The sequence below is a fragment of the Artemia sp. Qi Xiang Cuo genome, chromosome 10 (genome assembly GCF_049724085.1).
Source record: "Artemia sp. Qi Xiang Cuo chromosome 10, ASM4972408v1, whole genome shotgun sequence".
Classification (NCBI taxonomy): Eukaryota; Metazoa; Arthropoda; class Branchiopoda; order Anostraca; family Artemiidae; genus Artemia; species Artemia sp. Qi Xiang Cuo.
In genome coordinates this window covers 68,514,865-68,531,531 of record NC_142803.1, presented here as the reverse complement: position 1 = coordinate 68,531,531, position 16,667 = coordinate 68,514,865, and the positions used below count along the sequence as shown (strand labels likewise).

The window sequence follows — 16,667 nt, the reverse complement described above, 5'->3', positions numbered from 1 at the left end:
CCGGTTTTAAGAAGGTATGATTATTCGTCTTTACAGAAATAAGAAATAAAATAATTGGCTCACAAATACGTCAGAAAAATAAACATATGAAGTAAAGCACTCTTTCTTAACACGGAAGTTCATGACAGTAAACTTTACTTTTCGGTAGCATAATTCTTAGAATGACTGGCTAAGGAACCAAGAACATCAGAATTAAAAATAATTTTTTTCCCCTGAACTAATTTTGGGTCTATTCACACCCGAACAACCCAATTACGGATTTTGACCATCAAGATGTATGCCAAAAATGGATCACTATGAAAAAAATATTTCAAAAACTAATCGGGTCAAAACTAGGCAGGAACTGGTGGGGGGGGATCTTTAACCGGAAGGCAAGAACTCTTAAGTATTTATGATTTTTTCCGAAACTTTACATCTTACTCAAGTGCGATAGGTCTTTTAAGATTTCGATCTTAAAAGACCTAGATTACACCAGATTATTTATAAACACCAGATTATTTTATAATTGCCATCAAGACCTGATAGAAAAAAAAACTGCCTCTTAACATAAGCGGTTTGTTATCTTAACATACTAAGTAGCAAATTTCTTATGACTAAATGGGGCGACACAAATCGTCAATATTGTTAGTTCAAATAATCTATTTCGGAACTTAAAGTTCAAATACCCATTGAATTACAGCAATAAAAGTTTCTTTTTTTATCAAATAATTATTTACATTTATAATGATATTATTCAGATACTAAAATTTAAAAAAAAAATTAAAGGATAAAAAAGAATTTATGAGCAATTAAAACAGTTTAATATTAAAAAAAAAATATATTTATCGAAATCATAAAAACTTTAAACAACTAAAAAATTAAAAAAAAAACTTACAGGCAATGGATACTGTGCATAATTAAACGCAGAAACTTTCAGTGTAAGGATTTCCCCTCTTTTGACTGAATATGGCAGGTTGAGTTCGACAAAGAAGAGTTGGAACACTTCCAAATCTGCTTTTTCAGACATACCAAATCCTGCATCTCGAGATACACAAAGGGTTCGACCGGTCCAGGTTGTGATTGTATGTGGAGTTTCGACATACTGCACATGATTGCCATTATCACTATGATTACAATTAGGATTAAATTGGTCAAAGAAAATAAAGAATAAGGTTAAATAAGTAAAGACACAGAAATTTAAAACCGAATAATTATAAAGGAGGTTCCTTCATGACCTATCTTCGAGCTACAGCTGTTCAAAATTAAATTGTCTTAATACCGAATTATAGTAATTTGCACTAATAATGTGCACTAAATGTGGCGTGCACTTAAATTTGCTAAAATTTGTGTGCGCTAAAATTTGTGTGCACTAAAATTTGCAATTCCGTGTGCGCTAAAATTTCAAATTCTAAACACAACTTTGATAAGAATGTTGTCGTAATATCGAATCTTAGTCGTTTACACCTGAATTTTTTTCAGGAGGAATTTTTTATGCACTAAATTTTTTAGGAGGCACTAAAACGTGCATTTGTGTAATTTGCACCTAAAAGCACCTAATTTGCACCTAATTTAGGTGCACCAAATTAGCTGCACCTAATTGCACCTAATTTGCACCACATTTGCACCTAAAATGTGCAAATGTGTTTTGAGGTATAAACAAAACATTTTTCAGATTGTACTTACTGTAGTTTCAAACTATATTTGTTTGAAACTTAAATTGAATTGTTCAAAACCTGAATTCTGCAATTAATGTCCTCTAAATTCTTAAAGCGAATGTAAGAAACACTTTTTATATACTTTTTCTTCGAGTTCAATTGGAACTTCAATTGTATCTTTAATGTCTTTTGAACTCTTTCGAATGTCTTCTGAAATTGTGCGCTTACTGTGCCTTGAGTTCACAAAATGACTTTTGATAGACCTTTTTCTGGTCGCAATTTAAAAAAAAAATAGTTCCAGACTTAGCTTGTTAGCTTAATCCCCTCTGAATTAAGAAAAAAAAACCAAATAAACACGGTTTCAAATACACCACTTAATAGATATTTTTCTAGTTTACATATATATATATATATATATATATATATATATATATATATATATATATATATATATATATATATATATATATATATATATATATATATATATATATATATATATATATATATATATATATATATATATATATATATATATATATATATATATATATATATATATATATATATATATATATATATATATATATATATATATATATATATATATATATATATATATATATATATATATATATATATATATATATATATATATATATATATATATATATATATATATATATATATACATATTTGGAAAAAGCAAAAATCTAGGAACCAAAACTCTTCTATGCCTAATCGAAAGGTTAAGCCTAAGGAGTAAAGCAAAAATACTGGCTAAAATCTAATAATATCTAACCAAAGTTTATTCTTATGTAATTAATTATGTAATGTAATTAATAAAAAACTTTTTTCTACAAAACAAACTTTTCAAAGAAAAGTAAAGAGCTCCATTTAGCCAAAAATGAGCAGAAATAAAGTCAAATAATCTTCCAAGCGTAAAACTACCACAAATCACTATCAAATGAAACTCAAAACAAACAAAAATTACAATAAATAGCCGTCAAACTCAAAACGAGCAAAAATTAACACGAGTAGGGCTGATAATCCCCATGCCTTCTCAAGATCAGAACATAATTTAGGATTTACTGAAAACAAAATACGTTTGAAATGTTTTTTTGTTCTTTTTGTTCATTTGTGTTTTTGTTCTTGTTTTTTTTTTTTTCAGTAAAGCACAAATTGTGTTCTGGTGTTTATAAGGCATGGGAGTTTCATTGATTTATTCATAGTTTTTTAGTATTTTTACGCTTGGAAGATTGTTTGATTTAATTTTTGCTAATTCTCGGCTTAATGGAGCTCTTTACTTTTCTTTGAAAAAATTGTTTTGTGGGAAAAGATTGTTTTAATTAAATTCCGTTCGTTTCTTATTAACATAGTCTTTTTCATGGAAAAAATAATATTTTATGTTTTCAGGTTTTTTTTTCTATAAGAATCCATAGTATGGGTTGCTATTTGTATGTTGAGGAAACTTTTTCAACAATTTTTAATTGTTGGGCAAAAATATATATATTTGGGCAACAAAAATATAAATTGCTTAATATAATAGCTTAATAGCTATAATATAGGCTATAATTATCAGCCATTAATTTTATTATAGAACAAACTTAACTTGTCTTGTGTTTTTTTAAACCAAAACATCTGTTTTCCGTTCACCTTCCCGTTGAAGACTCAAAAGCCGTTCTAATCCTTTCATCCTACGACACTAAACGACAAAATACGTTTTAAATGTTTTAAATTTTTTAACTTTAATAAATAAAAATTATTACAACTTTAAGAGATATATATCAGTATCAAACAGTTCGTGGTAGCGAACTGTAAGTAAGGAGCTACCCGGCACAATAATAACCGAAACTCTAAAAAACGGAATTTTGATACCAATAGATACATCAAAAGAATAAAATTTTTGTGCTGATTTCAAATATATAAGTTTCGTCAAGTTTAGTTCTACCCATCAAAAGTTACGTGCCTGAGAATATTTGCCTGATTTTCTAAAAAAGGGAGAAATACCCCCCAAAAGTCATATAACCTTAATGAAAATCACACCATCAGATTCAGCGTATCAGAGAACCCTACTGTAGGGGTTTAAAGCTCCTATCTGGAATTTTGGAATTTTGTATTTTTTGCCAGAAGAAAGATGTTTATTCGGATTTTTTTTTTTTTCAAGGGGTGATCGTATTGACCCAGTGGTACTAGAATATCACGGGAGGGCTGATTCAAACGGAAATTAAAAGTTCTATTGCTCTTTTTCAGTAACCAAGAAACATGGAGGGCAACTAGGCCCCCTCCCACGCTCATTTTTTCCCAAAGTCACCCGATCAAAATTTTTAGATAGTCATTTTGTTCAGCATGGTCAAAAAATATAATAACTATGTCTTTGAGGATGGTTTAATCCTACACAGTCCCCGGGGGAAGGATTGCAATTTATGAACTTTGCCCAATGTTCACGTATAGTAATGGTTATTGGGAATTATACAGACGTTTTCAGGGGGGAATTTTTTCTGGTAGTGGGGGGTGGGTGGGTACCTGGGAGGATCTTTCCATGGAGGAAGTTTTCATGGGGGAAGTAACGTTGCTATGAAGGGGGCGCCGGATAACCCAGCATTATTTATAAACACGATCCGAAATTAAATTGAAAAGAAACAAGTTTTTCAACTGAAAGTAAGGAGCAACATCAAAAATTAAAACGAACAGAAATCATTACGTATATGATTGGGTTCGCCCCCAAGTCAATACCTCGCTCTTTACGCTAAAGTTTTTTTAGTACATTCATAAGAGCTATTTATTCTAATTAACGGCCTTTGTGATTAAGGGGTCATTTTTAAAGAATTGGAACAAAATTCGAACTTTAGCGTAAACATCGAGATATTGACTAGGGGGCGAACCCCTTAATATACGTATTAAAAATATATGAATATAGAAGTCCGTTATGTAAGTTAAATCGTAAGTTACATATATTTATTACTGATAAAAACGTTCGTAAATAAAATTAAACAACTTTCGAGAAAGCCATTTAACCAAAAAAAAAAAGTAAAATTAATATGCAAATTTCGTTTTAATTATTCATGTACGGTGAGCCTTCATTAATTCAAAAATGTTCAGAAATTAAATAAATAAAACAAGTTTTTTTAACTGAAAGTAAGGAGTGACATTAAAACTTAAAACGAACAGATATTATTCCGTATATGAAAGGGGCTGTCCTCTGCTTAACGCCTCGCTCTTTACGCTAATTTTTTTTCAAAATAAAGTTGTGAGATAGAGTCAAACTTTAGCGTAAAAAGTGAGGCATTGAGGAGGGGACAGCCCCTTTCATATACGGAATGATTTCTGTTCGTTTACTTTCAGCTAAAAAAAAACTTTTTTTAAATTTAATATGTATACTAAACTGACAAGCTACAGCCATTTTTTTTTTTAGTAAAGTGTAAATTATGTTCTGGTTTTGAGAAATTATGGGGGTTGTCAAAGACATAATTTCGAAACCTATCAATTACGCTGAACAAAATGGCTATCTCAAAATTTTGATTAGACGTGTTTTGGGAATTGGAGGGTGTGGTGAGGGGGGGGGGAGGGGGGCTTTCTGCCCTCCAATTACTTTTGATTAATAAAAAGGGCACTAGCGCTTTCAAGTTCCAATCGAATGAGCCTATCGAATTTGAAGTTTTTACGAAAACAAATGGCAATCTAAAAATTTTTATCAAATACATTTCGGGATAATACGAGGCCTGGGGGGGGGATTATCCACCCTTTGATCACTCTCGATCTTAAAAAGGAGACTAAAACTTTTTATTACCAATCCAATGAGCTCCCTCCAAAGTTTATGCGATCACCCTTTCTACATAAACCTTATATGTCCCAGGGCATAAATTACAACCCTTGCCCTGAGGGCTGTGGAGGATTGTCATCCTCAACTTTTTTATTGGATGTGTTTGGGGAAATGGTGGACGTGGGAGGAGGGATTAGTTGCCCTCCAATCACTTTCGACCATTGAAAAGGGCAATAGCCCTTTCAATTTCAAATCGAATGAGCCCTTTTCGAAGTTTCTACACCATGTCCTTCAATACGAAGTGCAATGGTCTAAAAAAATAAACAATACATTGTGCCCACATCGCTCTTTACTTAGGCATCGCTAAATAGCGATGCCTATGATCAAGAAAAACATTCCAGAGATAATTCCAATCAAACCTTGCAGCCTGGACCCCTGTTTTGTGTCGTTGGTACCACATGCAAATTTCATAGGCCGGGCATCAAACGTCAGATTACAGTTAAGACATCAAGTTCGAGTCAAGATCAAGTTTTCGTCACTATTTAAGACGCAATTTCAGGGAAATAAATACAAGTTTCTATTGAATTTATTGCATTTGAAAATAGTAATTAATTATCTATAATAACTTATTCAATAAACTTTGACGCTTCCTATTCGTAGGTGTCTTATAGCAAAGTCTATGTCGTTAGTCGAATATTTTTCTTCGACTAAATCAGCTATCACCTGGAGTTCTAGAAACATCACCTGGATCAGTAACGATTTTTCTTATTTTGCACGTTAACTGACAGGCACTTAATGTTGCACGTCCTAATCGCCCCACAGGCTCAAATGACTTATCCATTTTTGTTATTATAAGCACGTTTAAAAAACAACAAGTCTATGTTGTTGGTCGAATATTTTTGTGTGACAATATCAGCAATATAGCTCTAGAAAATTCCTCTGAATCGCTAGTGTTTTTTTTTGTTTGTTTTTTGTACGTTAATTGATAGGCGTTTAATGTTACATATCGTGATTCGTTGCACAAGCAACAATTTTATCCATTCTTTTACTTAAAGCACGTTTAAAAAGCATAACAGTCCTTTGCATCACAAGAAAAAGATAAGAAGAAAGCGAAAAAGATAGTAGCCTAAAGCATAAAGTAAAACACGCTTACTCAAGACTAAAGCTATCCCAAAGCCAGGTCTCGGGAAAGTAGCTCCTAACTTCAACGCTAGTTTCACTGTCATCACTGGAGTAGAGAGCTTGTGGGTTGGGAATATCCCTGTTTGCGCTCAAAGGAAAGATAAGCGAATATTCATCAGCCACAGGATAAATGTCAAGTGAATGTTCAATTTTGAGGCAGGGCCTGTTTTGTAATTCTACGTCAGATAAGACAAAAAGTCCAGTCTCCTAACAAAAACAAATTTACTTTTACCAGTTGTTAGGATTATAACAATCTATAACCTAATTGTATTATCAAAATTTTGTTATCATCTATTACGTTACCTTTATATCTGTATCTATACGTTATTCTGTAATTTTGGAGAAGCAGGGCGTCCTTGATTGAAGTAGGAAGGGATCATATGGAAGGATTTAAATAACTTAAAGCACCAACCAAATCAAAGGGTGCCCCCTCGACCAAATTTAGATCTAATCATGTAAAAAACGATTTTAAAAGATTTCTCTTTTGGTTGTTTCATTTTTATGAAGGTTTTCGGGCAATAGCACATTTTCACCAGTGTTGCTACGTTGAACTGTAAAAATAAATTTACAAAACTAATTTGTTAATTTCGATAACGCTTTACGTCTGTAAGAGTTCAGACATTAACAGTCTCTTCATTCCCAGAGACAGCAACACCTTCTTAAGGTGTTTGGCACTATATGTTTTTAGCTTATTTTTGGTGGATTTTTTGCCCATGTTTCTTTTCATTTTATGTGGAGCAAGCTGCTACCCAAAACTGTATAACTGGAAATCTTAGGAATTCCTTAGGAACTGAATTCCTTAGATTTTCAGTTCTTTTAAGATATTAAATTTTCAATATTCAGTGTTTTATGACCTTAAAGACTGTCAAAATACTTTTGAAGATACAGTTTTGGTTCATCTAGGGCATAAAATTCAAAAGATTCAACTGACTCCAAAAAGCAGACCACTCTCTGAAACCCTTATGGGATATTTTAATAGAATTGTCAAGAATACACTATTTGTTCATCTAAAAGACGAGTTAAACCAAACCTTTTAACATTCTCCCAGTAAAATTCTTTCGAGCATATCATCTAGAAATTGCTGTTGAACCAAAATATTAGTTCGAAAAGCGTTCCATAGTTTGATTTCAAATTGAACAAGTGGTTACAATCACAAGTTGCCCCAGTTGCAGTCGCAGTTATAGTAGTAGAAGTAGTGGTAGTAACCCTGGAAGTTTCAAGTTAAAACTCTAGTTGTTCCTAAGATATTGCAGATACGCTCTTTTGATAACCTGGATGACATTGTCATTAGATTTAGTGCAATATCCCCGTCAATATACCCTAAAGTTTCACCTTAATACCCTTCGCCCTTTCGAGCACACCCAGAATAAAACATTCCCCCTTTCCAAATAAAAAATCCTATATTTAAATATTGGTAAATTGCATAATTTAGAACATGTCGCTCCTGGATTGTGTAGTTTTTGAACCTTTTGACAAATTCGATTAATATGCTCATCTATAAGCTTGTGTCAGTGTTGAGGGGGCATCAAGAATTGGTGAAGAGATCATTTTTCAGTGTTCCCCTCAACATGCTCAGAGTTTCAACTTAATACCCTAAGCGTTTGCTGAAACATTGATGATACGCCTTTATGACAACCAACATACAGATAGTGTGTTTTGTTTGTTTTTTCACACTCAAATGTATTTCAAATGTTTCATCTTAATACCCAAAACCTTTTGGAGACTGGGGATCAAACATGCCCCTTTCCTTGCCCCGAAGTCTGTGGCGGGAGGGGTCATGTTTTCTCTGGAGATATAGTTATTTGATCTTTAGATTATTTTGAACTAAATGGCTATCTCGAATATTAAAACGAATGTATTTGGAGGAAAGAGGGATGAAAAGGACGTGGACGGTGGGGGGGGGGTCATTCTCCGTTCACTTTTGACTCTTAAAAAAGGCACTCGAATGAGCTTCACCTATAGTTTCTACGACCACCCCTTCTATTGACTTGACTCTGAGGAATAAAAAATAATAAGTAATGCATTAAAGACTTATGCCTTTTTACTCCCTCAGGAGCAGACCAATTTCTTATCCCCTTAACGGAAAAGTTGTTCACATTATTTTGGACATACAGCCTTCGTTCATCTGGAGGACACAATCAAGCCGCCCAATCTTCTTCTGAGAGTTCATTATTAGGATCATTTTGGGCGTACGGTATTTTTTCCTCTGGGACAACATGTTAAACCCGCTCAACCCCCTCTTGGGAGCGAACCACTTTCTCACCACCTGATAAACTACTTATTAGAATTATTTGTGCATATATTTTTATTAGGTCAGGAGGAAATGTTCAAGCCAACTAATCCACTCCTGGGAATAAGTTTTATGAGCACTCCAGAGTTCTGTCAGTCCAAATGTCTAAGAAACTTGAAAAATGATATATAAGCTTCGAATCTGTGTTACTTACTTGTCAATTTAGGACACTTTGAGTCCATTCCTAGAGGGGAATAGATCCTTCAAAAACTTATTTATGGTAACCCTACGACAGAGCTAAGAAAATAGAAAGCAACAAACCAAAAAAACACGGCACCTCAAAATTTTCCCCGAAAAAAATGGTGCAATACAACACACAATGCTGATACAAAAAAATCACACACTTGTGCAAAAAGAGAACAAGTGAAACGAGGTCAATTTCTTACTTAAGGTTAAACAATTGCCATAGCCATGTTTCTGGGAAAAAAGTTCTAGTTTCAACACTCGAAGTTAGTGGTTCAACAATTTCGGGTTGATCCAAATTTGTAGTGGATGACCGATCCAATTTGAAATATGTTCTGCGATCGAAATCATGTATCTTGCCACGATAATAAGACTTTCTCATCTTAGCATAACCATCAAGTTGTGTAGGAAAACATGGCCGAATCTCAGTTTTCTTGTTCGTAATAACAAATAATCCGGCTTTCTAAAACGTACAAAAAAATTTAGAATCCTTGCGATGATTTTAGAAATTCGAGGAATTTGAAAGAACGAGTCTAGACTGTTAAAAAGACTATTTTTAGGATCGTTCACTCTGATTTTTCTTCTCATCCTGTTAAAATACTACTTTTAAAGCTCTTTCTCAAATTGTCGTTTCAAATTTAGGTCCAACTTCGTCGTTCGAAGATTCTGATCTCTGCTCAGAAGCCTTCAATTCTGATCTCTGGTCCTGTTAAAAGGGCTGTTTTTTAGGATCTTCCTAATATCCTGAATTAAAACCTTGGTTAAGACTCCAACGCTAGAGGTTAACGGCTCTGATTTACAATCTTTAGGGTTCTTAACATTCCTTCCAACATTCCTCCGCTAATTTCTGATTGAACATTATGGTTTCGATTTAAAAGAACGACCTTAGCAGCTCTGATTCTAGTTTCTGATCCTAATTGAAAGTTCTTGTTCTGAGACCACTAAAGTTTAGTCGCTTTACGATTGTTGATTCATTCAAAATTGTTGCAGATCAAGCCTATGCAGACTCTGTCTGTGCATTCAATAGAGAAAAAGACTTTATTTTTAATAAACCACTCGGTGCTCTGCGGGCAAGTAGAGAGTGGGGCCAGCATGTAAAGCGGGAACCAATTTAACTCTGTTTTTATTATTCTTATATTTTTTTGCTCTGTTTTGTATTAGGGCACTTCTTCTGGCATTCACACACTTGAAGACGGTTAGCCCTTCAATATTTTCGGTTTGTTTGCTGGGTTAGGTGGATTTTGGGGGCAAAGTAGTTTGTCCTTGTGTGGCTGTAACATTTGGCAACGCATAAAGATAATAATGGAGCTTAATTTCCAAAGTTGAAGGAATTTGTCCAGTCTCTACTTCCTTTTTCTCTTTCACGTTCTTTCTTTTGTTCAGTTTTTCCTTTTCTGGCTTTGTGGCTTGGTTATTTAATTATTCATTTGGTTTCCTTTTTCTTAAATATCATTTTTATAACACTCAATGAAAACAAGCTCAGCTCTCTGTTGGGGTATGTACCCTAGTATTCAGTTACTATGTTGCATTGAGCTGAGTCAGTAAACTCATTCATTCCTTACAGCCGAGTTTCTAATAATTTAGATATTTAAATATATATATAAATATTTAGTCAGTTTAGTCGTATAAAATTTAGAGTCAATGATTTTAAATAATTTAAATAGCGTGAATAACTGTTGGAAGTTTTTTTTTAATTTAATTATTAATATGCAAGCATATACAACCCCGTCCACCCCTCCATAAGACTGTAAACTTTTATATGTTTTTGTTGTCCAGAACTCTTTCTAAGTATTTTGGAAACTTCTTTAAATTATTCCTTGTATTTTGACCACACAAAAAACTTCCTCGGTTAACCCCTATACTTCATAAGTATAGGGATTTTCATCGATTTTCATCGATTTTCATCGATTACATCGGTTACATCGGTTAAATCGATTTTCAAACTTGGTTTGTGTTTGATTCCTCATATCGGACTTGTCAAACAATAACTGTAATTTTTCAGAAATGAGTTTTCTGCTTTTTTGTTTACTTTTTGTGCTTCTCACCATCTTTTTCTGTGATTCTTTAGTATTTTATACGTGAAAACAAATATACGTGAAATGGGGAAGACCAAGACTTCCAAAGTATTTGCTAGACTTGGAGTAAGTCTCAGAAGCGCATCCAGGATTTTTGACCGGGGGGGGGGGTTACTAATTTTTTTTAGGAAGGGGTAGTTACACAAAAAACCTCAAAAAACGCATACAAAATTTGTTTATGTCCATTTTTGTTACATTTTTACGAGTCAGACAAACATTTCGGGGGGGGGGGGGGGGGGGTTCAAACCGGGTAACCCCCCCCCCACCTGGATACGGCCTTGGTAAGTATCTATGCAAGAGAAAATTATTATAGAACCACAGAGACTAAAAACGGTACTTGTCTAGAAGCAGGTAAGTGCACAACAAAAGACAGCATCGAAATGTCAAACATGCTATTGATAAATAGGTTTCCGCTGACTTGTGAGGTATAAACAAAAGGTTTTCTCACTTCGGGAACCAGGAGCGGATCCAGGATTTTTTAGGGGGGGGGGCAAAATAGGTTGATCGAATAAACTTGCGTTAGGAGCAAGTTTAATTGATGAAATCTAGCGTTAATTAAATAAATTACACTACTTTAGAACATGTTAGGGGGGAACCCCCTCGCTCCCATGGATCCCCCCCTGCCGGGAACTATATTTAAACTTTAGTTTTTTGCGGTTTAGGGGGACTAAAAGGTACCTAGGTTGGGTTAGGTTACGTATTTAATATATTTAACTGCTAACTGTAACTGCTTAATCTACTTTAACCCCCTTTTTTCCTTTCTCCGTTAATAAAAGGTTCCAAAGGAGAAGTCAAAATATTCGAAGGTTTTACACTTACTATTTTTTTCCGACATCCTGAGGCCTAATTATAAATCTAGTCGTTATAATATCTTTATTTCATTTCTGTTGTACTTTGAAAACAAAAAGGGGCAGAAACGATAAAACATCAACAAACTCACTCCCTCCTTGCTCCCTCTTCCCCTCCTTAACAAAAAAAAATTAAAAACTTAATTTAAAAAAATTAAAGTAGATAACTTGCTATTAAAGACTAAGTTATCCAATTTCTTTTTGGAAATACAAAAGAAAGTAAAAACACAATGTGATTGTTTGAATAGATTAAGTAGAAACATACGATACTGTATATATCTTAAAACAAAATCATGAGAATAGGGAGTTCACTTCCACGATAGGCAATTATGAAGATTTTAATAGTAGCGGAACTCAAACGAAAAAATAACGTCGGCGATAAACAAGTAAAAATAAGACAAAAACATATGGGGCCGAACATCAAAAGAAATTGTAGATTTTTTAAAAGGTGTAGTTGTCTTTGGGAATCAGCAGGTTGTTAATGTTTGAATTTTTATGAGCGAAAAACGTTGCAAAATTTAACTAACTAGGTTTTCTAAATTATTTTAACGGTATAACATGGCAACATTGACAAAAATGTGGTAATGCCCAAAAAATTCACGATTTCAAAAAAAAAAGATATTGGCAGTTTTTAGGAACAAATAGACCTAAAATGAGTCCACGGGAGCAAGAAATTTTTTTATTTTGATGCCCTTGGCACTTCTGATAAAAACCTAAAGAGTAGACAAGCACAGTACCCTTGCTTCCAGACATAACATCTCAGATACTACCCTTGACGTCAGTGACTTGACAATTAATAATGGACATACAAATGGAGTAAATAATATTGGATCCAACTCTCCGTCAGATATTTCTTGATGCTTTGGTAAAAACTGGCGTTCAAACTAAAAACCTAATCTCATCGTTGTAAAGTTTAGAATATTTCACCCATTATAAATATAGAAATAATTCAAAATCATTCAATCTTTCAAAGAATTTAAGCAACTAGAAATACAAAAGAAAAGTGAATTCAATTTCTTTTTGTTTTTTTATTACGAATTTTGTTGGACGTGCCCAGAAGTCTAAAGCCTTCAGACGATTTATTCCTATAGACTATAGGCTGTTTTCTAACGAGAGTAAATTTCACTTTGGTAGCCAAATTTTATGTCGTTTGATTAGAAACAGTCGAATATTCGGCTAGATTTTGTTTCAGATCAGGCTTGAAATTCGTCTTTGGGTCTCCCAGTTGTGTGTTTAAAATCAAAAAGATCTTCCTGTTTAAATTAAATATTTATATTGTTAAAATTCCTATTTAAACTGGCAAATTAAATAGAAAACATAACAAATAATAGGAATAATTTTTAAAATACCCCCATCCCAAAAATTTCACAACACTTAAGATTTCCAACTTATTTTCCAAATTTCAAAAGTTTCCAGAATATCAAGCTATCTAAAACTAAATTTAAAGTTTGTTCGTTCTGTATTTTATCTTAAACAGTACCAATTGCACATTCTATTAGTTTTGCTATACCGTTTATAAACATACTAGAATTTTCCAAAAAGCACATTGCCCTCCAATCTAGTCCCTCTCTAACGGGAAAAAAAAACCCTTGTTATAGTGCCTTAATTCCCCTCAATTAAATCAAACCACATTTACTTAAATGAGCACTTACAAATTCAGGCATGTGAATTATGTAATAAATGCAGTTGTAATGACTTCAGGAAGGCGGGGGGGGGGGGGTGTTCGCCAAAAGACGACAAAACAGGTGGATGACAAGGGAAGTATAGAAAAATCTTTAAAAAAATTATTTCACTGAAAAGGTGAAATATTTATCAAATAGGAAATGTGCAAAATTCCTTTGAAAAACTACAAAAATTATGATATTATCTGTACGGTGTCCTGCAAGCATATACTTTTTTCATTCAATGAATCTTTCAAAATGAAAGATTATTTTCGTAAAACAAATAATAGAAAACATAAATATTAACATAAGCATAGAACATAAAGCAAGAACATAAACAAGAAAGGAAGAACATATAATAGCGAAGAACATAAATATAAACATAAGAATAGAACATAAGCAAGAAAACCAACATAAATATGACAAAATGCTAGTTATGACTTTTTTATACCAATTAACGGATAAAACAAATAGCAGAAAAAAACAACTCTGGGGAGTTCTTTTTCTGCTCTGGGGAGTTCATTTGTTGGACTTCAGAGCAGGAGCACTTCGGATTTAAAATTTCTTGAGATTAGATTTTATTTGTTTATTTTTTTTTATTTTTGAGATTAAATTTTATTTTTTTTACTTTTTTTTAGTTTTTGCCATTAGTCGATTACTCTAGGTACAATCAGAAGAGATTTACCGTTAGGGATTTAGCTCTTAACCTTAGGGGATTTGTACCTATAAATATACATACTTAAGAGGCATAGTTAAGGAGTCAAGTAATTTAAACTATTCAAAAAAGATCCGAAAGCCTTTTAGATCAAGAATCCAGCTCCATGATATCTATCACGGTATTTTGGGGTATTTTGGGGCTATAGGCGTATTTTGTCCCTATGATCTTTCTTCTTCCCTTCTGTTCCGAAATTCTTTAAATTGGCGATTCTCCATCGATTCATGTGGGTCATTTTTATTACTGAAAATTTGTATTTAGTTTTTTTTATTTATTTTTGTGACATTTTTGTGACATTTTTGTGACAACCTGCCTCGAAATTTAAAATTAATGAACTGTTGGAAAAAACTCCCATTGGGATAGAAGACATTATAAATCTCAGGTGTTTTCTCTGTCGATTACTCTATCCGTTAAAATCATATATTAAATTTCATAAGTAAAGATGCTAGGACTAAAAGATTTTAGTTTTAATGGTCGTATTTTAATGTGCATTTCTTTTATATTTTTTCAGTTGTTTTGGAGAGGACGTACTTTGGATATAGGGTCGAAATATTCATTTAGGGTAAAGTTCCACTGTCTTATGAAACAATTACCTGTTGTTTCTATTTGTTGTTTGTATTTACGCAATAGTAGTAGTAGTAGTAGAAGTAGCTGCCCTGAAAGTTTCAACTTAATAACCTTGTCAGTTCCTAAGATTTTGCAGATATAAATTTTTGATAACTTGGCTACATATAGTTTTATTTTAATTCGCTCAACATAAGCTTCAACATTTATGGAAATTTTTTCTCAATGCCCTTAGCCCTTGTGGACACATCCAGGATCAAACATTCTCGCTTTACTAATGACAAATTCTTTATGTAAAGAATGGACAAATCACATATTAAATTTTTATTTTAACATTGGAAATATATAAATCATGTGCTTATATTAATACAATAAAAATATAAAATTTTAATGAGATAAAATTAACAAATTTTTGATACTTTTATGAAATCTATTTATTTTAAATATATAATTAGGCAAACTAAAACTTACATCAAAAGCAGCAACAGCCTCCTGATGAAGGGTAGTGCTACCATACCATCTGAATGAGCGCCTCCTGCGTAAGTCTGTGTCATCTAAAAAATTGTAATTGTCTTTTAGAATTATTTATATTTTACTATATTTTTATGCTTTGATTGATTTATATTTTATTAAATTTAAAAATAACTTTTAATTATAACTTGTATTTGCATATTTTTAGTAATAAAATATATTTCAACTATATTGCATTTCATATTTTGATGTGTTTATTTATAATTAATGGTTCAACTCTATTTTAACGAGTGGTATTAATTAATTAGGGTAGTGCTGATTCTTGAACTGGTGAATTGTGGCTTTTTAAATTTAAAGTGAATGCCTTTCAGCACAAAGTCTTATTAAAAATGCAGGCACTTGTGTTTTGAATTAGCTTTCAAATTTTATAGGGCATACCTCTCTACATAAAGTTTCAAACACTTCGTGGTAATAAATTGCAAGTAAGGAGCGACTCGGTCCAATAGTAACCGAAACTCTAAAAAATAGTATTTTAATAACAACAGATACATCAAAAGCATTGGTTTTTTATGCTGACTCCAAATATATAAAGTTCAATAAGTTTAATGTTACTCATCCAAAGCTACGAGCCTAAAAAAATGTACTTGATTTTCAAAAAAAAAGGGGAAAACCCTAGTAGAGGTTTCAAGCTCCTATCTCTCACATTATGTATTTTTTGCAGAAGAAAGATCACGGATGCGTGTTTATTTGTTTGTTTTGTGTTTTGCTTTTATTTTACCCAGCGATGATGGTAATGAACCAATGGTCTTAGAAGATCGGAAGAAAGCTTATTCGAATGGAAATCAAAAATTCTAGTGCCCATTTTAAGCGAACAATAAAATTGGAGGGCACCTGGACCCCCTCCCACGCCAATTTTTTCCCCAAAGACAGCCGATCAAATTTTTAAGATAGCCCTTTAGTTCAGCATAGTTAAAAGGTCCAATAATTATACTTTTGGGGATGACATGACCATCCATAGTCCCTGGGTAAAGGGTTGTAAGCTACACTATTTGCCCATACTGTTCACGTATCGCTTAAATTCAATTCAAACTTTTTATTTCCTCCGAATACGAAGAGTAAAAATTAAAAAAAAAATAACCGCGCTCACTGGGAGAATTTTCCTAACCACTAACCACTGGGAGAATTTTCCTTGGAAAGAAAAGTAGGGAATTTTCCATTATAAATGTTAAGCGGAGGGGGGGGGGAGGATTTCCTGGCATGTTTTGAAAAATAGTCAGAAAT

General features: G+C 32.8%; 1 protein-coding gene across 2 annotated transcripts in view; it reads right to left on the bottom strand.

Annotated features, from left to right (window-relative positions):
- Positions 1-16,667, bottom strand: part of LOC148948091 (alpha-2-macroglobulin-like protein 1) — a 113,331-nt gene that overhangs the window by 59,328 nt on the left and 37,336 nt on the right. Inside the window, exons 8-10 of one of the 2 annotated variants that reach the window (XM_089095693.1) lie at positions 15,387-15,469; positions 9,256-9,515; positions 875-1,103 (exon numbers count right to left, since the gene is read on the bottom strand). In XM_089095693.1, the coding sequence (XP_088951819.1) occupies positions 875-1,103; positions 9,256-9,515; positions 15,387-15,469 (572 nt within the window). Of the gene's footprint in view, positions 1-874; positions 1,104-6,550; positions 6,787-9,255; positions 9,516-15,386; positions 15,470-16,667 lie in introns of both variants that reach the window. The other variant, XM_089095694.1, reaches the window with a different exon arrangement.